The sequence below is a fragment of the Haliotis asinina genome, chromosome 12 (assembly GCF_037392515.1).
Source record: "Haliotis asinina isolate JCU_RB_2024 chromosome 12, JCU_Hal_asi_v2, whole genome shotgun sequence".
NCBI classification, from domain to species: Eukaryota; Metazoa; Mollusca; class Gastropoda; order Lepetellida; family Haliotidae; genus Haliotis; species Haliotis asinina.
The window spans coordinates 23,327,536-23,353,693 of NC_090291.1; the positions used below are offsets into that span (position 1 = coordinate 23,327,536).

General features: G+C 38.9%; 1 protein-coding gene across 3 annotated transcripts in view; it reads left to right on the forward strand.

Annotated features, from left to right (window-relative positions):
* Positions 1–26,158, forward strand: part of LOC137257619 (E3 ubiquitin-protein ligase RNF31-like) — a 375,097-nt gene that overhangs the window by 78,647 nt on the left and 270,292 nt on the right. For all 3 annotated transcript variants that reach the window (XM_067794941.1, XM_067794942.1, XM_067794943.1), the window contains exons 7-8: positions 2,088–2,292; positions 26,045–26,123. In XM_067794941.1, the coding sequence (XP_067651042.1) occupies positions 2,088–2,292; positions 26,045–26,123 (284 nt within the window). The remainder of the gene's footprint in view (positions 1–2,087; positions 2,293–26,044; positions 26,124–26,158) is intronic.

Here is a 26,158-nt window from a genome sequence, read left to right on the forward strand (position 1 = left end):
CTTCGCTACAGAAACGGGAATATACACATTTGGAGGAGGACATTTCAACCCCATGTTATCATTTTCCAGTTTGAACAAAACTTTTTAAAGTATTTCTGTTGTGTTATTTAGCAGTTATCATCATCATGCTTGTGTGCACACTTGTTATCCCCTGCCTAATTGGAGTATCTAAATAACCGTTGACTAGATTATCTTCATATTTAGTACCAAGGATCATCACAGTATGAGACAGGTCCCAGTCAGGTTTGATGGCCTTGACCTTCATTTCACAAGGGAACTTTAATATGTTATATCAGCAAGATATCTCAAGAATCATTATGCTGTCCCGGCATTCACCCACTTCCAAACAAGCAACTGTCAAGATCCTAAGATCCAGCTTTTATGTTATTGGCAATCTTCTTTTTCATTATACATATGGAATATATAGGGTAAAACTGAAATGTACAAACACAATAATAACTACATGTACAAATTTCCTAAAGTTCACACTCCCAGGAATATTCCCTAACAAAATCAAGATCCCCTAAATATGCATGTCACAATAATTGCTGAATAAAGCTTAAAGAACAAAAAACCTGAATTTGTTACACTGTCATAATTATAAAAATGAGAATATTGTAACTTAAGTAAATGCACAACTCTGCAAAAACCAAAGTAGTGTGTCAACCAGGCCATGTGTATAGATATTTTACGAATGCTTCATATACTGCATTTTGATTGTATAGCATTTCTTGCCCCCTCAAAACTTGCATCCTAAGGGTAAAAAATATGTTTCCTAAATTTAATATACAATGAAACATTCCAAAATACTATGCAAAAATAGCAATAAAAGCATTTGAAAACAGCTCAGTGTTTTCCCTGCCCGAAATTTAACACCATATCCAAAGTAATAAACACAACAAATTATTTTCACTCAAATTGTCTAAAGAATGAAACTGAACACATATTTCAATATGCAAAGAGCAGAAAATATAAAATACATACACTTAGTGGATTTGTAGTCCAAAAAAGGGAGACAGTCCTGACCATGCAGCCCTCCATCTCGAAAGCTTGAAAACAAGAGGCATGAGAAAGGTGCTACCACAAAAAAGTACCCCTGAAAAACTGCAAGTGAAAAAAATCCCTGTGAAATACAGCACAATCATTCTCTGGATTTTCTTAATACTTGGCACCAAACTTTATGTAGGGAAGGCGCAGGACCTAGACAATTTTGGTGACCTTCACTTGATTTTCAAAGTCATGGTGACGCTTTGAAGATTTCAGCATGTTAAGCTGTATGTTAAAGGTCACATGCAACGTAAAACACAACTTCTGATTCTCATACCATTTGGCATGCACTTACCGAAACAAATCATCAAAAATGCCAATTCAACCTATAAAGTGGAAAAAAAACTGTATTTAAAAAAAGCCTGCAAATTCAGAGTTCAAACTATTCACTAAATTTCCCCCAGCACTGGTTTGGGGGAGAATGGTTTAAACAGCTGTGCTGCACTGCACACATATGCATGGTAATGACAATATATAATGCACAAGTTCAGTCATTGACCACGTGCAATTTGAAAGTAACACCTCTCAGGCTTATATGCCATAAACAGAGAACTAGCTAAGAGTATCGGCAAATGAGCCAGCTACCGAAAAGATTTTGTTATACTTGAGTGCACACCCAAAGGGACTGACTTGGTTTGGGTCCTTTGTTTCGAGCGCAGTATACCCAAGTACAAAATATTGTACTTTTGATTTGTGATTGTATGCTTATATTTTGTTTATTTTTTTTCATAATCAATGCATATTATAATGTTACGAATAACTGATAATTGTGTTAAATTGTGTTTGATTTCTTGGTTGCATGTGACCTCTGACTGACCACTGACTCTACTGGTAGAATGTATGACAGGTACACTATTGTTGCAGAATGTAGAACACTGCCACAATGCAAATGTTGATGCTTCAAAACAGCCTAACACAAGAATATCAATGTTTCAAAAGCATGCTATATGTCTTGATATTTTTGCTTAATGGTAAAAGTTGGATCTGCCACTGCCAATCAAAGAATGTATAGTACCAAGATGTCTGTATATTCATTCCAGTTTGTGACATATGTGGTGATCAAGAAGCCACAAAACTGTGCAGTAGTTGCGACTTTAAGGTGCTCTGTGGACAGTGTGATGAGATGTGGCACAAACATCCACGTCGACAGAACCACAAGCGTGACCTCACCTCTCCTTCAAAGTCTAAACAGAACCCCTTGCAAGCTTCTGCCACCATACAAGGACCATATGGCATACAGGCTAGGTAAGTACAGAGGTCTAATGAATACAAAACCTCTTTGGGTTTATGCCTTTTGGTGTAAGTTTGATGTGTGGAAAAAGATTGTCTCTCCTCAACCAATATGACGGACAGTATAGGCATTAACTCATTAAGGCCGAGAGCCGCGTATATGCGGCAAATTAATTAGCTTCTCACAGCGAGAGCCGCATATTGGGGGTAAAAAAAAGCACCTCTTATTCAGCGAGAGCCGCATATTTGGGGTTATGAAAAGCACCTCTCATTCAGCGAGAGCTGCATATTGGGGGTTTTACATTTTAAATTCATACTGTACCTATAATTTCAATCAATTTTGCAGTAATGATCAAAGATTAGCCTTTCTTACGAGAGAGGTTACTTTCTGTGTTAATCAGAAGAACTATTAATGTGTTTTGATAACAATTGCTTGCAATGTCGGGGGCTTATACAGGCAAATGAACACATGTCTGCGAGAAAGGGGATTATGAGATGTTGTTGCAGGAGGTAAGTGTTTGTTACTCGTCATTGGGAGTGAATACTAAGATACTATGTTTGCACATTGATTGAATTAAAGGTGACAAGGTTATAAAACCTTCTAAATTAAATCATTCATTCATTCGTTGTAATAGTTCATATAATGAATCGTAGACATAAATAGCAATACTGTATTACACTCATGTTCGTGTAGATTTGAAATAAACCAAGTTACTAATTTAGACCTAATTCACTTGCAACTATTGATTTGTAAAGTTGACAATAATACATAATCGAATATGAAGTGATAACTCTTGCATCTACTCATAATATACATATATAGTACACATAAACCATACAAAGGTAACTGGGGTATTTTGTTCAAGCTGTTTCATGCTTATTTGAAATGTGATTTTTCAATGCAATTTACATAAGCATTGTGTAAGAAACGTTTGTATTTGAACACTGTAATTATCTTATCCTGTGTAATGATCACGTGTATCAGATCCATCGTCAATAAAAGGAGGATAATATATCAGTTACGGAATTGATGCGTACAGTCATTCAATCAGACAACACTAAATATATGAACACCTCTGAAAATAACAGCCTCTGGTCGAATGCATGTCCAGGTAAACTTTTGTCCCGTGACAAGTGTAAAACAAACTTATGCGCTGTAACATCATTGGACAACCTGTTTTGTGGAGTCACGCCCATTGCCAATCTTCTGAACCTCGTTTGCTTTCAAAACAAATACAAGTATGCCCATCTTCATAAATATTTGGGGAGATTCAACTACAAGTGTATGCATCACAAAAAATCAGCATCGTGTTACTTTTTTTAATTTTATAATACATGTACTTGAATTATGATATTTATTCGTAACAATGTGCGGATTATATTGAAATGTTCAGCAAGCCATTATGTTTGATGTACAAGTAGTGTGCGCTAAAAGTATACGCAAATAAATACTATCTCTACTCAATGATTGGATTGGGTTATCTGGGGTAAAAATAATCGGATTGTAGCGCTTTGAGCGCTTCAAAAAAAATAAATAAACTCATCAAAGTGCTTGTTAGTCCTACGTGTACATTTCAGGCATCCTTACGATTATGTATGTTCATGATAGACAAAGTTAGATAGCTAGAGTTAATAAAGCCGAAATCAAGCATATCGATTGGTCAACGATCTAACCAATGGTCAATCTGTATCCAAGCTGTCTAGTGACCGAATGTACTCTTCAGAAATTTAGCCCACGCCCCATCACCTGTCATTTCCAATGTGACAGGTATCTCATGATGCGATTGGTCATAGATAACAAATCAGGGACTATATTGAACAGTTAAGGTACATCATCCTATTCGGGAACTTTGATGACGCCCATCCCATGACCCTTTGTCTTATGTATGTGCAAGGAATAACATTATGCAATATGTATGCATGTATGTTCGTATATTTTCTGCGTTAAATCTAGATGAACCAAAGCGACAAACTGAATCCGTTATAATGTAAGTCACAGACTAGCTTATTAGTACTTTCCTTAAAATATTCAGTATACACTAGCAATATATCAGCGAAAACGCTTCTTTCATAGATTATTATGCATGTGCGTAAATTCGTCTTTACTGCCATTGACATAGATGTTTTGAACAAATTAATCTCTCACAATGATATGAGAGGGACATCATTTGGTTTAAGTATGTCTTACATACAATGAAACGGACTGGTGAACGTCGAGACATCAAATGCAGATGTTCAAGCTGTGATGTGTTTTTGTGCGATGACTGTTTTGAGGCCTACCATAAAATGTTCCAAGGACGATAACGCTTTATGCACTAGTTGTGTTGTACAAATGGTACCGTATACCATTCTTGTCAGTTGTTGGGCACAATGTGTGAAGCCCGCGCGATACTGCTGGAATATAGCTAAAATCGCTGTAAAACTAAATTCACTCATTCTCTTCAATTGTTGCATTTCAGTCGTTATTCTTTTACATTTCCAAAATAGTAAGACATGTGTGTTCACCATGTGAGAACGAATACACTCATCATAGTGTCAGTCTACTCCCATATGTCTTATGTGTTTCTTTCATACATCATTACAGTAACTGATGTTATATTTACAATACACAAATTGTTGCATGATAGTTGATACAGCCGAAACACAACATAGCCATTGGTCAACGATAAAGCCAATAATCAATCTCTACCCTATCACTTTGAGTGTCCAAACGTGCTCTTCAGAAATTTAGGCCACGCCCCATCACCTTGCCCTTTCCTATGTCACAGGTTCTCACGATACGATTGGTCAAAGTATCAGCCAATATAATGAGTGACCGAGATATAGTGCGTTACATTCGGGATATTTTATCCCATCACATGACGGGGAACTTTGTTTAGCATCGAGTAATGATAAATGTATCATGCAGTATGTATGTGTATGAACGGTGATGTATGTTTGCAGCGTTAAGTTAAGATGAACAAAGTGACAAACTATAAATCTCTATATGTTCCATATTACTTACACCTATTGATACTTTCCTTGAAATAGTCAGTAAGCACGAGCAATGTATTGGCAAAAAATCTAGACGATTATAATGCAAGCCCCCCTGTTTTTAAACTCTATTATAAATAATATATTATAATTCAGTCCATACGGTGAGAGAGACAGGAGGAATTTGTATATTTGTTCATCTTGTACGTTCAAAGACCTCGCAGGTGTTGATAAAAATACAGCACACACTGGCAAAGGGGTATGAGAGACACAGGTAATAAATTACATGAAATGCTGTAATATATGCATTCACATCGGCCTCTTTCCTATTTACATCTTTACGACACAATTAAATAATCAGTACTTGTTTGTGAGACTAGACAGTTTCCTGTCATATCCGAGACCTGCCAGGGAAATCAGGCATGATTAGCACTAATTAGCCTCGTTGCAGCAATCAGGCAGTCAGCGGGGGGGTGCCAGGTGTTGGGCAGTGGAGCAGCTCCAGGGCTTGATGAGTTAAGAGGCCTTGTGTGACCTAATACCTTTGCTGTGAGAAGTCCTTATGTATTTTATATATAGAAATGTCCATACCCACTCAGTATAGGAGAAACCCTGACTATGGCGGTTTACTAGAAATTGTGAACCCTGTGAAGAGGAATGTTCCCAACTCTAAGGGTTCACAATCTCTTATATGCCTGAGTAGGAGTGTTTTCTCAAACTTGTCAACTGTGTTTTGCATAAAATATCTTTTAAACTAATATGTAATGATCAACATCAATATGCCCAGAGCAGAACAACATTGATGGGACAACTCACAAATGATGGAAGAGCCGTTGTCATCTAGGATGTGACTGGCAGTCAACACCTTGTCTTGGAAGTGCTATGCACTTACACTACCCGCATTACCCATCTTGTGAGGAAGACATATTTCATACTGGCAAACAATCTCATTCTTCACAACGATTCTTTGTAGCCTAGTGGATAAAACCACCAAGTTAGAGAGAGAAGGGTTGCAGGTTTGAAATAGTTGTCACCACTATAGATAACCACTATGGACATTTTCAATAATGCGATATATTACAATCAGTAATAGCAAGACAAAGTTCTATCAATCATGAATAATATCCTAGGTTTAGAAATGATCATTGCAGATTGGCAGCAGAGGTTTGCCTGATTCTGACTTACAATTCACATCCCAGGGATTACCGTTCACATGCCAAGGATTTATAATACACACCTCATGAAAAGACTGTCTGAGATGACAGTGTACTTATCGGTTATTCAATGATTTTCCAAATCATGACCTTCTCACACTATCAGAGTGACCACTGCAGACAGATGACACATTTCAGCCATCAGCAAATTATTATTATTTACAGATTAAAAGTAGTATGCAGCAGAGAGGGTTTGGTTGATCCTGGTACAGTCAGGCAGTTAAGGCTCATCATCAGTTCAGGGCCCTTGTCCCTCTACATGCAGCCCAGATAGAGAACGGAACTTCTCCCAGGAAACGCTGCCTTCGAATCCACCAATACCTTTTTCTGCATAATCCAAGGGGTCAGAAGGGTTGTTCTCTCGGTGGAGAACCTGAGCATTCTCCTGATCTGCACTGAGTTCATCCAAACCAAGGGCACTGAGAACAATGGGGAGCCTGATGACAGTGTACATGCGTTGCAAGCGAGACATTTCAGTGGCAACTCCCGCATATTTATCCTGCTTTTCTTGAATCTTGCCAATCATGTTGCTGTCAAAAGGGACAGAAAATTACATGATCTGAAGTTTCACATTTGAGACCAGCTGACTTCATCCAGGAAATGGAGTCTGTTGGATTGCTGTTCTGTTCCACACACTGAATGTACACACGATGCAATGGCTTCTCAGAAAGCTTCTCCACAAAGAACCAGCTCTGAGCAGACTTGATGAAGGACTTCACCTGGTTTACTCCCATCGCTGTACTGTCCAACAGTACATCACCATCAACAAAATCAACTTCAAATTTCAGATTGTATCCAACAACCTTGGCACACTTAAAATAGCTGTGGAATTCCTTGCTTTCAATGTGAGTCTTGACCTACATCCACAGAGGATCATCCGATAAATAAATATGTGCAAAAGTACACAATAAAATTCTGTCATAAAGTGTGTCCACATTAATCAAACCCTGTCCTCCAGAATTGATTGGCAAATATAAACAATTAAGAGATGAATGAGAGTGGTGTTCTCTGTTATCAGACATGATCCTTCTGGTCAGGCAGTCAAGACCCTGGATGTCTTGTTTTGTCCAGTCAACTACTCCAAAGGAATAGGAGAGGACTGGCACAGCAAAAGTATTGGTGGCTTTGACCTTGTTTCGAGCATTTAGCTCCCAGCTCCAAATTTTCTTTAAACGAGATTTATACTGGGCCTGAAGTTTATCTTGAACCTGGGCATTCTGGAGTTTGTCTCAAACTTGCATTCCAAGATAGGTCTTCCACAAGATGCTCAATAACTCCTCCCCCTTGGAACCTGACCGATCCATCATTGGTTACCTTGCCACGTTTCAAATGAAGAGTATTACATTTGTCAAGTCCAAATGTCATGCCAATATCATTAGAGAAGGACTCGACAAGGAGAACCTGTTCTTTCAAATTGGCCTCTCCTTTGGCAAGGAGCTCGATGTCATCCATGTAGAGAACATGAGTAAGAGGTGTTGGGATCTTGCTGCGGAGGTCTGGGATGGTAACCCCCTTCCCTATTGAGCAGAAAACTCAAAGGATTTAAAAACTCAAAGCAAAAGACTGAAAGGAGTTACCCTGAAATAATCCCCTTCTGATTGGAATAGATTCTGAAGTCTGCACCTGCCCTTGCGAGTACATCTCAAGTTGAGTCGACCAGCAACTCATTAAAGACTTGAGTAAATCAAGTAGTCGCTCAGGGAGGTCAATACACTGAAGAGACTTTAGAATCCATTCACACATTCAGATGGTTTTTTTGTAGTCAATCCAGCACACTGAGAGGTTGCTGTCATGTTTTAGCCTCTTCCAAAACATATCATTTTCTGTACAAGAAATTGATCCTTGCAACCCCAACATCCCTTTCTCCTCTCTGTAAATTATGTCATTTGAATAGCAGTAAGATGACACAAGGTTTGTCAAACACCCTGTGAATAATTTGTATTGTGTATTCAAACGTGATAGTTCTTGGCATCAGTCAAGTTTCCATTTTTGGGATGGTGTATTGTGTGACCTTTGCAGAACTATGGAGGAACATCACCAGTGTCCACAAGAGAACAACAACATAACAGTGTTTGGACACAGGGGAACAGTTTCCAATACCGGTTTCGAGTGCCATCAGGCCCTGGAGCTCTTTCATATTTGGACTTTTTGATAACATTCTTCAGGAATCTTGTGAGATGTAACAGACAAATGACCTAGTTACTTTCTCATGCATTGCATGGTCATAATCACTGGCCCATGGTGCCTCCAGGTTACAGTTGACGGGTATAGAGCACAACTGTTTCCAGAACCTTTCATTGGCATCCATGGGAGGCTGTTTATTATGCCCACCATCACCACTTGTCTTAAGTTGCCTGTAAAATTGCTTCTCATTGTTTCTGAAAAGTTTATTTTGTTTGATGAATTTCATTCTTCTTTTCCCACTTTTTCTTCCTTTCAGTCCAAATTTTTTCTTTTGTTATCATTATTATAAGATATTCAAATAGCACACATATCCACGCAACAGGTACATGCTTAAGGTGTTGGTATTTTTTCTCTCAATCATTGGATGTCAAAATCAGCACATATAACAATATTTGTATCATAAGATTTTTTACATGTTTATACCAGTATACTAGATCAGGAATAGAGCACTACCGCCAATATCAAAGTTGTTGCCATGGAAACACATTTTATTCAGAAATCTTAAAACTACCCAAAAGCACCAGTTCACCACCAGACATCATCGAATTACAACTTCTTTAATATTTACAACATGTCTCTGGGCAATTTCTTGCCCTTTCATCAGTTGAATGTCATAGAACGTGATGAAACCAGTGAGATGGTATACAGATGGAGATGTACAGAGATCAAGGGGATCAACAAATTTGTTTTGATATACAGGGTGCAAAGAGATTAGATGTAATATTTATGTTTTGTTTGTGCAGAAACAAGTAGCCTGTGACCTCATCACAGTACTTGGCAAAGCCATAATCATCAACTGAATTGGGAACTTATAAGTCCTATTTAATTATGAAATCCAATTAACATGACATTTAATCTGCACTTTTGTGAAGAAAATATTATTTTAACTTTCATAGTTTTTCATCGAGAGCCATTAGATTAACGAAGCCGATTAATATTTACCAAAGTTGATGACTCCATCTTATCGCGGTAAACACTAAAACAAGGATTGCAAAGTGAAATAGGGAAAAAAAATTAAATTTCTTTACTGGCTTCAATGTGAAATCGGTTGAGATATTCTTTTGTTATCCAAGTTGCACAAAACTGTCCATAATGAAATATTATTCCGGGAAATCACCAGACTTCCAAAATAGAATGCACAAATGTTCAGTCAAATTAGTTACACAGTCATTTAGAGAATTTATTCACAATGTGGACAGAGAAATTCACTGTGGCGCCTCCCACAAGTGATGTCAGTGCAAAATGACAAATGAGTCCAGTGCTGGCTCTTGTCACACTGAGCCCACTTCACTATGACAAGATACTGGGGGACCTCATGGCTGGAGGACTGTTCTTACCACAAACACAACAATTTACATAGTCATCATCAGATGCATTGGAAGAATTGCTAAGGTCTGAATCATCCACATGGAATGCCGATGGACTGGGCTGGGGACTGGAAGTAGCAGTGTTTGGTACTGCTATTGAAGGTTTGTTTTTCTTTACAGGAGGAACAATTTCCTCCAAGATATGGTGGTACAAATCAGAGAGCCAAAGGAATATGAAGGCACACCTTTTAATAACTCATTCCATCTCATTCCCAGGAAATGCATAATAGAAGGTAGGGGTGGGGGGTGTAATTTCCTACAGCATTACCACCTCCAATGTTGGTTACTGTAGAGGTGATGTTACCTTGGTAATGTTACAGCCTGTGCTTGACATGTAGCATCACATATGATCTTGGGTGGTGCGTGTTCAGTTGTCGCACCTGTTTCATCCAAGTTAAAGACAAGTTCAGGCTTGTCAAGTAAACCATGAAGCATCATTAGGGTGGCCAGTTCTCTTAAGTATAGAGAGAGGTCTTCTTTAGAGGCATATTGAGCTCGCAACATTGAGGGTTTTTAAAGTTTCATCAATTTCAAGTCAGGCCAGCGTCTCAAGAAACCATAAAACCAGCTGTCACTCAAAGGTTTGTCAGTTGGTGTTTTTTTACTTTGAGTGACAGTGAAGTCAAGATGTTTAAGTTTGGTGTACCTATAGCCGATAGAAGACATGTATATAACGTGTTGAACTAACTGTTTCTCCTCATCATGGGAGAGAAGGGTATCTCCACTTGGCTTTGCACTAACTGGAACATTACCTCTTGTTCTGTCCCAGAGAGCTGACTCCGGAACACCATACGGGTGCACAGCAAGATAAACTGACATCCCAGTCTGGGTGGCAGTAAATGCTGTTGCAAGCTGACAGGATCATACTGTTGTCTTGCCTTAGCAGGAAAATTCAGCTTTCTTTTAGGTTTGCAAAAATCCTGCAAAAATATTATTTCTGAAGTTGAAATTATTGTTTAAAAATGATTTCATTTTTAAAATGAAATCCAAGGTGGATGATATGGTGAGGATGTGATGTGCTCCACACTATACTTTAGCACGAACATGGCAAACTTCACTCATCCAAAAGCCTTAGCATTATCCATTATAGCTGTTTCAGATAATCCATAGGCTGCAAACAGTCGATACAGCTGGTTGATTGATGACGACACGGTAGATGACGTTACTGGAACACATTCAGTCCACTCTGAATATGCGTCAACTATCAGCAGGAACATATGCCCCATGAATGAACTAGTATAGTCCATATGCACTCTTTACCAAGGTTTCGAAGGATACTCCCAAGGATGTAGTGAAGTGTTGTTTGGAGAGTTTCTGTTTCCTTGACAACCTTGTTCTTGTTGCAACCGTTGACAATGTTGTCAGTATCAAATTGAGGCCACCATACATAGCTGTGAGCGAGGCCTTTCATTCAAGTGTGTTACTGATGAGCAGCAATTCATGACACATGTTCCAAGTAGGTATCAAGATTACTTTGTCCAGACCAACGTTGGATCACATATTTGCAAACAAGACTCAATGTTTTGTCTTTCTCAGTCACTTTGTTAATGTCTTCAGATCTCATGTTACGAGAGTGTATTTTCTTTAAATTGTATTATTAATTAAGTAATAATTATTATGGGTCACATTTCATATCATAAATGTTTAGTCCTTTTCACACTTTGGCAGCAGGCTTGAAGGTGGCGCTTCCTTTGAGTTGATGTTTTGATTAGTAGAGTGTTCTTCCGGGAGATTACGAGAGAATTCTACATTAATGGTGATAGTCATATGTACACGAATATTCAAGCATCACTGGTTGTCGTGTGGACAACGGGACACGCACAGATTAACTGACGTACATAACTCTTCCTGCCTCTGTCAACGCTGGACCTTCTTAACCGCTACCTGCCCTCTTGCTGTGTTACATTCAGTAAAACAGTTTCTCATTTTGACTCATTACTTTAGATTTGACTCAGTTGCATTGGACATGAAACCTCTGTTGTGTATCTTTGTATCTTGCCTGTGCTTTCTGCTCAATACAAAATTACTGAAAATTTCAGACTTGTCAGAGTTATATTTTGCTGGTTTTGAGGGCATTTTGTCATGGCAAATTTTTAACTGTAACAAAATTGGGGGCTTATTCGGGATAGAATTCATTTGAGACCTTTTGTGAAATGTATTTCAAATTTTTGCAATTTTGCAACAAGTTAATTGTAGAACCAACGAAGTGGTGTTTGAACTTGAGAAGTTTCAATTGTCCCCTGACTCTGAGACAGTCAGTCAGTTGCACAAATCAGATTTGTTGCAAATTTCTTCACATCTCAAACTTGATGCCAAACCTGCAGTGAGGAAAGTTCAGATTCTGAAAATTGTGTTGAATCAATATATTGATGAGTGAGTTTTCAAACATGATTATTTGGAAATGGTCCAAGAGTAATGTTCAGAGCAGTTGGAAATGAAAAAAATAGAGTGAGTGAGTTTAGTTTTATGCCGCACTCAGCAATATTCCAGCTATATGGCAGCTGTCTGTAAATAATCGAGTCTGGATCAGACAATCCAGTGATCAACAACATGAGCATCAATCTGCGGAATGGGGAACTGATGACTTGTGTCAACCAAGTCAACGAGCCTGACCACCTGATCCCGTTAGTCACCTCTTTCAACAAGCATAATCGCCTTTTATGGCAAGCATGGGTTGCTGAAGGTTTATTCTACCCCAGGACCTTCATGGGTCGAAAAAAGTAGAACTGGAAAGGATGAAAATAGAAATGGAAATGGAAATGAGAAAGTTTGAGATGGAGAAAGGAAGAGACAGAGACAGAAATGAAATAGAAATTGCACTGTAAAAGCTTCAAAACCCTTCTCTACCCTCAGATTCTTCCTCTTTGGATATTGCAAGGCATGCTGGACTTGTACCCCTCTTAATGAGAAAGAAGTAGACAGATATTTTATATATTTTGAAAAGTTTGCTGAAAATCTCAAGTGGCGTAGGGAGTCATGGACTGTGCTATTGCAAACTGTTTTGAAGGGAGAAGCTCAGGAAAATTATTCAGTCTTATTCAGCCTTGTCGATACATCATGATCTTGTCAAGAGTGCACTTTTGACAGCTTATGAGTTAGTACCTGAGCTTTATCGTCAGAAAACTTTTGCAGAGTTTGCTAGAGAAATGGAAACTTTGTTTGAAAGGTGGTGTGGCTCAAAGGAAGTCACACATTTTGATGGTTTTAAACAGATAATTTTGATGGAAAATTTCAAGCAGAGTGTTCATTCTGATCTTAAGACTTGCTTGGATGAACAAAAGGTTGATGACTTACATTAGGCAGCAATGTTGGCAGATGATTATTGTTTGACTCAAAAGAGTTCTTTTAGGCCTCCATGCAATACAAAGTTTTCTAGCCAAATGGGCTCTTCCCCAGGTTAGACTTAAAGGTCACATGCAACGTAAAACACAACTTTGCAGATTCTGATACCTTTCGGTATGCACTTACCGAAACAAATCATAAAAAATGTCAATTCAACCTATAAAGTTGAGAAAAACGCGATGAAAGAAAAGCCCGCAAAATCGGAGTTCAAACGTTTCACTAAATTCCCCCCAGCGCTGGGGGAAAACTGGTTTCAACTGCTGTGCTGCGCTGCGTCCATAACGCATGTGCAGTGAATAGGTTCGTGGAGCTTGAAACAGTATGCATGTCCAGCGTCTTAGGTCGTGAGCAGTAGTCTAATCTTGATTGTGTACACAAACAAGTAAATAATATACTTGTTACATCAAAAAACTTGTTGATTGTGGTAAGCAGTCTCTGTCACTGAGAAAGCTCAGTGTCTGGTATATTCACACCTATATGACTGCCTGCCTGTGTGCTAAAGACAACATGCAATACACAGCTTCAATCACTGACCACGTGAAATGTAAACTTAGCACCTATCAGACTATACGACATAAAGAAAATAAGTTGATTTATGACTCGTGCACCCGAGTCCCGTGTCTGTCACATTATGTAATAAGGTACGTGTGATACACATGACATGTTTTTGTGTCTGTGGGTTGCAAACAAACTACATTCATTTTTTTCGGATGACTGGATCTGACGGAAACTTGTGCAAACTCAAGTCCTGCTTTGTACTTGGACAGATTCCAGCCACGCACTAGTTTACCATCTCTACTGACATGATATTTGATTGGATCGAACTCAAATTCAGAGAACATGTATTTTCCAAACCCAACATCTCTATGTACATTCTTCATGGATAACGACTTCTTTTAGTGTATGCGATTTTGTTTGATAACACTATATGATTCCATACTGAAACGACGCATCAAGTACACAAAAAGAAGTTGTTATCCATAAAGAATCTTACTTTCTTGTGACTGGCTATACTTCTAAAATGCCCATCAAACAGATCATCTTTCTGTACACACAATGAACCCTCAGCATATCAGCAAATGAAACAGCCAATCGGAAGCCGTCGTTACACTTGAGTGCATATCCACCCGCTATGACTGGGTTCGGTGTCCCGAAGGCTTCGTTTCGGGGGAAGTAAGCCCAAGTACAAAATATTGCACTTTTGAATCGCGATTGTACGCTTATAATTTTGTTTATTTGTTTTTTTAAAAGCAGCAATGTATATTATATGTCATGAATAAGTGATAAATGTGTTTTAATTATGTTTGATTTTTTGGTTGCATGTGACCTTTAAGGACAAGCAGGTTACAGTGGTGTAAGAACAGGTTCAAATTCTTGTGGCAAGCAGTCACAAAGTTTTCAGTCTAAGCCTAAGACTACCAGTGGTTCTGAAGCCAGGTCATTTGATTTCTGCATGTTACAAACTCCAATTTAAAAATCAGGCTACAGGTTCCCCAAATACTTTTGTGTTCATCGCACCTAAACCTTTCTTTCCAGACGGTTCTGAGGAGAGTTTTGTTTGTGAGTGTAAGTTCCAAAATTCTGTAGTTTGGAAGGACTTTTTGCCTTTTGTTTCTAAGGGTTGTGTGTTGCTTCTTGGGAGATAATTCTACCCCACGGCCCGTTATTATCTTCAGGGATACTGGAGCTCTTCAATCTCTGTTGAAAGATATTTTGCCTATTTTCTGATGAGTCTTTAGCGAACTCAGATGTTTTGCTTCAAGGTATAGGTGGCAATTCTTCAGCTCCTCTCCATTTTGTGAATGTGACTTCAGGTCTGATTTCACATGAGGTGAAAGTTGGTGTTTTTGACTCTCTCCCATTTCCGGGTGTCGTTTTGTTGGTCAGTAATGATCTTATGGGGGCCAAAGTTGGTGCTGATCCAATTTTCTCTGTTTTGTCGGACAGTTCAGTTAGTACAGAAAAGTTGGAGGATGAATGTTGAAAAGCATTTCTTCCAAGACTTCTTTTACGAATGATTCCATTTGTGATTTGTCAGGTACTTTCATGGATCATTCTTTGTGTGAGGTAGAGACTGATGACTTATCTTCAAAGAGTAGTAACTCATCAGGTCTTCTTGGCAAGTCTGATAGTTAGTCAGGTGGTGATTACATTCTTTCCAGAGAGCAGCTTATTAATGCCCAGGGTTAGGATGCTAAGTGCAGAAATTGACTGGTAAGGCTGTTTCTTTTGAAAAGGTTAGCAAGATTCCAGTTTGTTATGAGTACAAAGATTGTGTCGTGATGAGGAAATATAGGTCGCAGGATATTCTTGTGGGGGATGAATGGAAATTGTATCATGAAATTGTGGTACTGAAGGCATTTTGAAAGCATGTACTTTCATTAGCCCATAAAAGTCCCATAACAGGTGATCTTGGTGTAAACAAAACTTGTGAGAAAATTTTGGCACATTTCCTGTGGTCCATTTTGAGACAAGATGTGGCTTAATTTTGCAAGACCTGTCATGCATGCCAAATTGTTGGAAAACCAAATTAGAAAATTCCTTCTGCTCCCTTAAAACTTATGCCGGCTTTTGAGGAACCTTTCAATGGAGTTATTATTGATTGTGTTGGTCCACTACCTAAGACTAAGTCTGGTAATCAGTATTTGCTCACAATCATGTGTGCTTCTACTAGATTTCCTGAAGCAGTTCCACTTCCAATTACACAGGATTGTTGCTCCTGTGATTGTGAAGGCTTTGATCAAGTTTTTGACTTTAGTTGATCAAGTTTTTGACCTTAATTTGCCAGTTGTTGTTCAGTCTGATCAGGGCTCAAACTTGATGTCTAAGGTGTTTCAACAAGCTATGTACCATTTAGGTATCAAGCAAGTTAAGTCTAGTGCTTATCATCCAGAGTCACAGGGAGCTTTAGAGAGGTTTCATCAAACTTTGAAGAATATGATCAAGACTTATTGTTTTGAGACAGAGAAAGATTGAGATGAGGGTGTGCATTTGTTGTTTGCTGTCAGGGAGTCAGTTCAGGAAAGTTTAGGGTTTAGCCCCTTTGAACTTGTATCTGGTCACAGTGTGCATGGGCCACTGAAACATTTAACGGAACAATGGCTCAAAGACAGTCCAGAAATCAGTCTGTTAGATTATCGGTATGTGTCTACATTTCAGGACAGACTTTCAAAAGCAAGTGAGTTGACCAGACAAAACTGGAAAGTTTGATGTGCCTGGTCGAACTGATGTTGTTGCCATGATATAGATGTAGGTGATGCTGTGCCTGTAAAACAACACCCATATCGAATGAATCCAGTGAAATGTGAAATTCTGAGGAAAGAAGTGAAATACATGCTGGACATTATTGAACCCAGTGACAGTTCGAGTAGTTCAACATGTGTTCATGTGCCAAAAAGTGACATGACATGAAAGCTGTCAATGCACTCTCACAAACTGATTCGTATCCTATTCCGTGAGTGCACAATTGCATTGATCGCATTGGTCAAGCGAGATATATATACCGAACAGCTTTTGGTAGATTCGACTCACAGACCATGCAAAGAAAATATCAGTATTTTCTACACCAGATGGATTGTATCAATACAAATTGATGCCGTTTGATCTGAAGAACACACTAGCGACATTCCAGAGATTCGTTAGCAATTGTGACATCTGGTCTTGACAGGGTTGAAGCTTGCATTAATGATGTCATCAATTACAACATGGAGTGGGAAGACCATCTGAAAAGAACTTGTGCTCTCTTCGAAAGACTGTCTGTGAATGAAGCCAGGTACGGATTTTGGATGGCACAAGTTGAATTTTTAGGGCATGTTGTAGGGCACGGACAGGTACAGCCAGTTCATGCTAAAGTTTGAAGGAACTGTTCATTTTCCAGTGCCAAAGTCTAAGAGTGAACTCATTAGATTTTTGGGTATGGCAGGCTATTACAGAAAGTTTTGTCAAAATTTCTCAAATGTTGTATCACCATTGACAAACCCTTTTTGGGAAAAAGTAAAATTCCTGTGGGATATTTGAAAAAGTCAAAGCCATACTCATGAATTCTCCAGTATTGTAGGCACCAGATTTTGACAAAGCATTTAAATTGCAAATTGATGCAAGTGATGTAGGTGCAGGCCCTGATTCTGCAAGTTGATGAAGCATGAGTACAGCCATTTCAGGTTATGTTCACCTGTATCTGGAGCTGGTACTCAATGCATCTGCATTTGTGTGAACTGTACATTTCTTATGCACAATTGTGTAATCATACGCTCTCAGCAGTACAGACCATCTCTGCACTTTGCACATTCAAGCCGTCCCTGTTCAATATTGAATAATGCTGTCCTACTTTAGACAGTGTCCTAGAAGCAATATCTCTATCAACTGTCTGGTAACCTGTGCGCTAGCCCCACTGCAGCACCATAGGGCAATGCATCACACAGTAGTAGTTGAGGCTTGCTGCTGGCAAAGTGTATGAGTATGTCTGATGACTGTAAGTGTCACTTAGACTTTTGCTTTGTGTTTATGCTTTCCCCATTTCCACTTAACATGCTTCTGTAGCAGCTTGTACAAAGGAGATAAAGTGTGTGGTAGATTTTGCAGGAATCTGCGATAATAGGTCAGTGTCATAAGATAAGCTGTGAGTTCATTGACATTTTCTGGTTTCTTTGCATTTTGAATGGCTGACATCTTCTCCACTGGGTGAAGACCTTCACTGTCTTATCTGTATCCTGAATATTCCACTTCATCTCAAGAACACACATTTGTCCTTTCTCAAGCGCTGTCCTGCATCTGATAATTTCTGCAACATTTGATCTAAGATTTGCAAATGTTCATTGTCATTCATCCCTGAATTGATAACATCATCAAAGTATTCTGCAGAACATTTTATTCTTTGCAGGAAGGCTTTCTATCATTCCTTGGAATACAGTAAGCGCAAATAAAACGCCAAAGGGTAGTCTGGTATATCTGAATAATCCTTGGTGTGTACTTACCACAACATACTTCCAACACTACTCATCCAAGATAAGCTGTTGATATGCGTGGCTCATATCAAGTTTAGAAAACTTCTGCCCCCTTGATAGTCTCAAACACAAGTCTTCCAAGGTAGGTATCTGGTACTGCTCCAGTTTCAAGGTACCATTCACTGTAAGTTTGAAGTCCCCACCAATTCTGACAAGTGAATCTGCCTTTAGCACTGGAACAATAGGACAGACCGATTCTGAGTATTTTGTGTGAAAACAAAAAAAACAAAACTGAATCCTCCTTGGTCGAGTTCATTCATTTCTTGATGCTCAAACACTGAAGTTCTGTTGTTTTCAATTCCATTAACTGAAACAAAATAAAGGGTGATTTTGAGTTAAATTACTCCAACAAAAATACCAAAGTAAATGATAGAAATTAGACTAAAAACCCAATGAATTCACTGAAAAAATTACAGATTTTAAGAACTTACTTTAGAACACTTAATGCAAGATAAAGACATCTACTAAGTATTTGAAATTGATTTCCTACCATTATGGTCTGGGTAATATGGTCTTCCACTTGTAATCTCAGGGTGGTGCATCAACATGATGCCAAACCAGAATATGCTAGAGCAACCTTCCCCCTGTATATAGAGTTACCAGCCCTTAAAGTTAACAAACAAAAACTAAGTGGAAATTGAAAGATGTGGTTTCTAGTCCAGATTTAAAAAAAACAAACTTTTGTAAATAGATAGTTTACAAACTGAAAGATGAATGAAACTGAAACTAAAACACTAAAACAGAAAATAAAATTTACCGATTATAAAATATACTACCGACAAGAAATAAGGGAACTAATGAAATAATAGCGAATTTTAAACTGCTTTAAATATCCACTAAATCAATTTTAGGCGTCAAGTTCAATATCTGGTGTGTCCACCATGTTGGGCAACACATTCACGGCACCTTGATGGCATATGCATGCTGTTAATCAATTTCCAGATGGTTGCCCGTGGTATTGCTCGCCATTCCTCTTGGAGAGTTGCACCAAGCTGGGCCAGGTTGGCGGGTCCTGGGTCCCTGGCGTACATCCTTCGATCAAGAACGTCCCAGAGATGCTCAATTGGGGACAGGTCTGGGGACTTAGAGGGCCAGTCCAATGTCTGGATACCTTCTTGTCGGAGATAAACGGAGACAATTCGGCCCGATGTGGTCTGGCATTATCATCTTGGAATACAAAATTTCGGCCGATAACTCTAGCCAATGGAGCCACAACAGGACGCAATATTTGGTCAACGTATCGCTGACCAGTCATGGCTCCGTTAATGATGACCAAATCTGATCGTCTGTCATATGTAATCCCACCCCACACCATGACACTAACACCTCCATATCGATCATGGTCAAGAATTGCTGCTCTGGCGTATCGCTCCCCGCTCCGACGCCAACAGCGTTTTCTGCCATCTGTGAATCGTAGGCAAAACCTTGACTCATCAGAGAACATGGTGTAACGCCAGTGGCGCATAGCCCGTCCCTGATGCTGCCTAGCCCATGCCAATCTTTGGAGCTTATGGTGAGCTGAAAGGGTGACACCCTTAAAAGGCCGTCTTGCTTTCAGACGAGCTTGATAGAGTCGGTTTTTAACGGTTGAGGTTGAAATGCGTCTTCCAGTGAGTGTGCGGAATTCTCTATTTATGGCAGGGGCCGATTTAAACCTATCGCACAGAGCAATTAACATAATGAGACGAACCTGTCGTGGTGTCGTTGATTTTGGTCTACCACGCCCAGGTCTCGTTGCATGCAACCCCACCCGTTTAACGGTACTTATCCCACAGGCGTGAAATTACACTTTTTGATTTACCCATCTGCCGGGCAACTTCACATAATGATGTCCCCCCCCTCTATCATTCCCACAATTCTCCATTTTGTTGCTTCACCGAGATACTGCCTCGGAGGCATTTCTGTGAGTAAGTGTCAATCTCTATTGCATTAGTGATTGCGACTTCTCCAGTACATTTACAGGAGTTAACTTCTGTATGCACGTGGAGCACGTGCTGGGCATGCATTATGCGAAATTCCATTGTCATTGGATGTTGCGTTTGGGATATACGCCATGATAACGGACCCTGTCACAGTCAAAGTCATCTACATTCAATTTCTTGGTTCCCTTATTTTCTGTCAGTAGTATAAAACAACTTTGACCATTACAATATACATTAAGGGACATAACTCCTCCATATAGGAAAGGTGTACTCTGAGATAGACTGAAGGTAGTGACCTCTGTCACTACAGAGTCACATGATTACACATTAGTTAAACTTATATCATTTATGACCAGTCATGACATAAATAAAATAAATTTTAAAAACATTTATTTGAATTTCATATAACAATTGCATAATATATGTAAAACCAAATACCATGATAGAGAGTGAAGAAAAGAAATCCTTTATTTCTTTTTTGTATGTTACTTCATGTTTATTATTTTAAATGGATGTAGAAGTACAATGCCAAGAGACAACATACAAAGAGACAAAAGCATAAAATCTTCATGTGCAAAATGACATAACACAGTAAATATATGAGAGACCATAACCCAACAACACTGTCTTTGTGAAACACAACCTAATAACCTGAACACCCAACATTTCTGTGTGGGTAACTTTCCTTTTACCCTCAAACATTGAATCTACAAGGAAGATGGTGTTCTAGAGTGAACATAGTGTTACAGTTAATAATTTGCTGTGACAAAAGCTAAAGAAATCCTCTATGTACCAGCAAAATATAACACAGACAAGTCTGAAATGTTATGTATTGAGTAGACAAATAGCAAGATATGACGTACGATTCACAATAGAGGTTTCTAGTACAATGCAACTGAGTCAAATCTAAAGTAAACAGTGTTCATGAATGCTGTTTCAAAGTAACAGGACATTGGGTCCTGTGAGTTTCTTGCACTCCAATTTTCTTGAATCTGAATATCATCACTTGTGAAAATCTGTCTGTCAAGAGAAGAACTGTCAGGAATCCAGATAACACTCTTACCAGCTATGTCAAAAGGCCTCAACATGAGGGAAAGGCCAATAAACAAACACCTCTAACCTCAACTGTTTCACTGACAGACTGTCATTCTCAGGTCATGAACTGTACTGAACATGGAATGCTTTCAACCAACTTGTAGTGCCAGATTTCACAAGTGCTGAGACTAGTAATCTGATACGAAGATCATACACCATGTTATTCATCAGATGAGCTGCATAAACATGACCTAAAGCAGCTAGAATAGTACGAAACATAGATCTTGGTTTATTGGAAGTCACATCTGCAGTGGAACAAAGACAGTCTGCTAAACAGGAGGTGGAGGTAGAAGGGAAATCAGGATCATTAAGTTCACAATAACGTTCAACTTTTGAAGAACACCATTCTAAGACCTCACTGTACTTTCTGCCAGACACAAGGGAATCTGTAGCAAGAGCGCCATAGATACAAATAGGCAAACATCTACCAACTCCTGTTTTTGAGAGGTTCTAGGTTCAGACCCATGGACTGGAATGTCCTTGGGTTGTTGTTATTCACAGAGGAACGTCAACCACTATCTGTTTTAGTAGACCAAACCACTGTTGACTTGGCCAGAAAGGGGTGACAACTGTTGCAAATGCTTTTGTTTCGACAATGACATTTAGCTCCTTGTGTAGAATACAAACAGAGGAACGTCAACCACTATCTGTTTTAGTAGACCAAACCACTGTTGACTTGGCCAGAAAGGGGTGACAACTGTTGCAAATGCTTTTGTTTCGACAATGACATTTAGCTCCTTGTGTAGAATACAAACAGGAGCGTTTACAAAATTGTTTTCCTGTCCAGTGTCTCTGTGCTACTGCATCCACTCCCTCTGCTAGCAGTTTGCAAAACTGACTATTGAATCTGGATAACTGAGAGTTTGTCACACCCACAAACCAATCAACAATGTGAGGACCCCATAATTTGTCCATGTAATGGAAAAGTCTTGGGTTTAACATCAAGTTGTCTCTCCTGTAAGACAACATGTCTACCTACCCATTGTTGCAGCTGGCAAGGTGTCTGCAGTGCAGAGATGCTCCAATCTCTGTTGCAACTGACCAAACACTTTTGGCTAACACTGTTAAGGGGCGAGAGGGACCCTTCCCCTTTGTTGTTGACATAAGCAAGAGCTGTTTTGTTGTCTGTGAGAATCTGTATATACAGTCCATGAATGAGCAGCATAAAAGCCATTACCACTGTCAATATCGCAAACAGCTCCCTTAAGTTGGATGATTTACTTTACAGTTGTCTGAGGCTGGCAGTCTCTCAGATATTTGATGAGTACCATCCCATCCTATGTTAGAAGCATCAGTGATTATCTGAGCATCATATTTCTTTTTTATATTCTCTGCAATTGAAATTGTCCACAGAATCTGACCACCATTGGAGTTAATCTGGAACATCACCTGTAAGAGATAAGAGGGAGTCCCAAGTTTCGTGGGTACTAAGAAGCCTATAACTAGCTCTAAGAAACAATTTACCTGGACCAGCTGCCCATGAGACAGACACTGCCCACAAACACGGGCTAAACAGCTAGCTGTAACAATTTGTTTGTGTAGAGTTCTATGTATGTCTATCTTAATACGCTGATTCTGCTTCCATATAGCCTTAGTCTTTGCCAGACCACTGTCAATATTTGTAAGTATTGTAAACCCTAAATACTCCATACTTGGAGAAGGATCTAAAACACTTTTGGCATAACTGACCTTTATATCCAAATCTTCAAGAGTATGCAACAATAAGTCTTTATGATGTGAAATTTGCCTCCTATCTGATATAAGTATAAAATCATTTACATAAACAAGAACTCTAAGGCCAACAGAGCAAAGATACTTGATCACAGGTCTGAGGAATTTGGAGAAGTAATATAGGCTACAACTTAACCCAAATGGTAAAACATACCATCTAAATACTCTTCCATTCCATCTAAAAGCTAAAGAGTCATGGTCAACAGGGTGAACAGGCTAGGGACATTATGAAAACCATTTTTAATGTCAAGAGTAACATGTAATCTTTTTGTTTAATATTGTCTGCAATGTCTCTCATATTCTCATTTCTAAAAGTTGAAACAGAAAGAATTAAGATACCTCAGATTATGAATAAGTCTAAGTTTAGTGATTTTCTTTGGCACACAAAATCAGTATTAGTATATGGTTCAATAGTTCCACTCCACAGGGGAGCAAATATAAGTGAAAAGCCATCAGTATTGTTCTGTAAGGTGCGAAAATATCTGGATGTGCTGGGTTTGAACTGTCCTGGTACTAGAAAGGCAGCATGCTCATCTTGAAGATAACACATATGAGCTTTATGAATGGTAAACAGCTAAACAACCTGGTCAAGACTCGGTGCCCTGACGCCCATCAGCTCCTTTAAGTTAGCTTAGCTTGACTGGCATCTCCATGTGCTGGGCCAAACAGGTTAGTGTATACAAGTGGGCTTTGTTGTTAGTGCACACACTTCGTCTGGATTCATTCAGCCGAAGTACTGGAGGTAGTCTGATCTTCTGAAGGCTGTCGTTTATAGTATTAAACTAGCCTTGCAAGTGCTGATCCACAAAGTCACAATTAGAAGACTGAGCAGATTGATGTCATTAGTAGTTATAGTTGTGGGTCTAACGTCTATTAAGCCGCCATTAATTCCATTTGAAATTGAAAGGCTGCAAGTGTTGAAATTCTGATCAAACCGGCACTCCAGGTCTTCCTGATGCTTAAGAATGCTCCTCAACTGAGCTGAAATATCTTCTAACTGAAATGAGCTTCCCTTTCCTCAAACATGCTCAATTCAGCAACGTTCAAAACACGCCGTTGAACAATGGTCGTCCGCTCATGGGAAGTACACTGATTAAGACTGAACTTAGCGACCTCTGTTGCTACAGAGTCACATGACTGGTCATATGATTACACCCTGGTGTAAGCGAACTTATTACATATTTATCCTCCGACATAGAGCGTACAGCACTGATCTTGCTTTGTAAAAGTTAGGAATGGCCAGTGTATCCACATAAATATGAGCTTTAAACCCTTTCAGTGTTCCAAGACATTAAAAAATAGCAGCATGTTCAAACAAACAAAGTAAAAAATTAGGTAAAACTCACAGAAGGAACTCTCAAGTTCATTGCTGATATCCATATTCTGCCCAACAGATTCCATCCATTGTAGAGTGTAAGACTGACCATTGTATGTAATGTCCACCGCTGTGAAACCTTTCAAGTATACTTACTGTCTGGTGTAACTTGTAAGCAATATATAATCTGTGACACTGATGTCTTAAGACCATGTTTATTTGTAATTTCTTCATGTAGAATTGTCACTGTTCTTCCTGTGTAAATTTCAAATGTTACTGGAATGCTTACAACGTCAACAGTGATGAAATATGGCTCGGGGTACTTTGAGTTACTCCGAAAGTTTTGTGTGGTGACATGAAAAAGAGAATTCTCAAGCAAATCCTCAGGATTCTCACTGATTCCAGTTTCAGTCCTTACCATATTCACTTTCCGTTTAAAATTTCGAGGATATTTCTGATGATGAGGTGACAGTTTCTGTGATCTACACACTTGATTAACATGTTCTCTCTTGTCACAGTTATGACATTTCTCACTCACCTTGGCTTATGATTAGTTCTAACTGAAACAAGGCCTCTGACATTCACCATGACCATTGCATGACTTCTGAACATGTCCTTGCTTTCAGTCTCATGGATAGCAGTCACTTGACTGACTGGTTTGTCACCATGAATATTCTGTTAGTTTCCATTTGCTGTCTCAGTAGCCATTGCATTATCACACATCACTGAAGTTTCTGACAACAGTTTCTTGTGAACATTGTCATCTCATATTCCACACACAATCCTGTCTCTCAACATAGACTGTGGATTAATACTGAAGTCACATCCATCAGTTAGTTTTCTCAATTTAGTCACATATGTAGAAACACTTAAACCATGTTTCCTGTTCCATGAATGGAATTTGAATCTCTTAACTATTTCCAAGGATTGAGGTGTGAAATGTTCTTGCAACAACTTTATAGTTCATCATACAGCGTGTCACCAGATTTAGACTGTTGAACTAAAGCTCTAATTAACCAATGTGTCTCTGTTCCGCAAGAAGCTAACAAAATACTTCTTTTCTTCGATGCATCATCAGTTTCATTGGCCACGAAAACGTGACAGCATCTTCCACTATTCTTACCATGTCAACTTCCTACTTCATGATGGGTGAAACTACTTGTGGAATTCAAATATCTCAACTCAAACACATGTGCGTGAGGGTCTTGTGCAGTTGCAAACACACATCGCTTTACTTTTTCTGCTCTTGTTAAACATCTTTGTACATATTCAGTCCTGTGATATCCCATCCTCTTCACCACGTTAGGTTGGCCCGTTATGTCACATGATCCATGTACAAACCACAAACCACACAACATGTTGGCTAGGTAATGACTGCTGCCCTTTATTCCCTGACCCTTGCATTGATGCTAGATAAATACATGTATTGCTATCCAAGACTTTATTGGTGTTGCATCAGTTATTGTATTTTTTACTGTTAATCTATTGTGTACTGTTCTTTGCACATTCCATATTAACACTGTAAATTACACATTTCAAACCTGTTATTATTTCAAGATTATGTTTTTTCTTTAGCTGCATAAAGGTTTTCTATCTAAACATTCTGAATGTTACATTTCAGGCCTGTTGAAACTGTTGGACAACACAAAAGACTCCAAAGTCCAGCTGTTGCTACAGCAGATATGACATCAACAATTAAGGTATATTTTGTAGATATCTAATGGCCAATAGTATT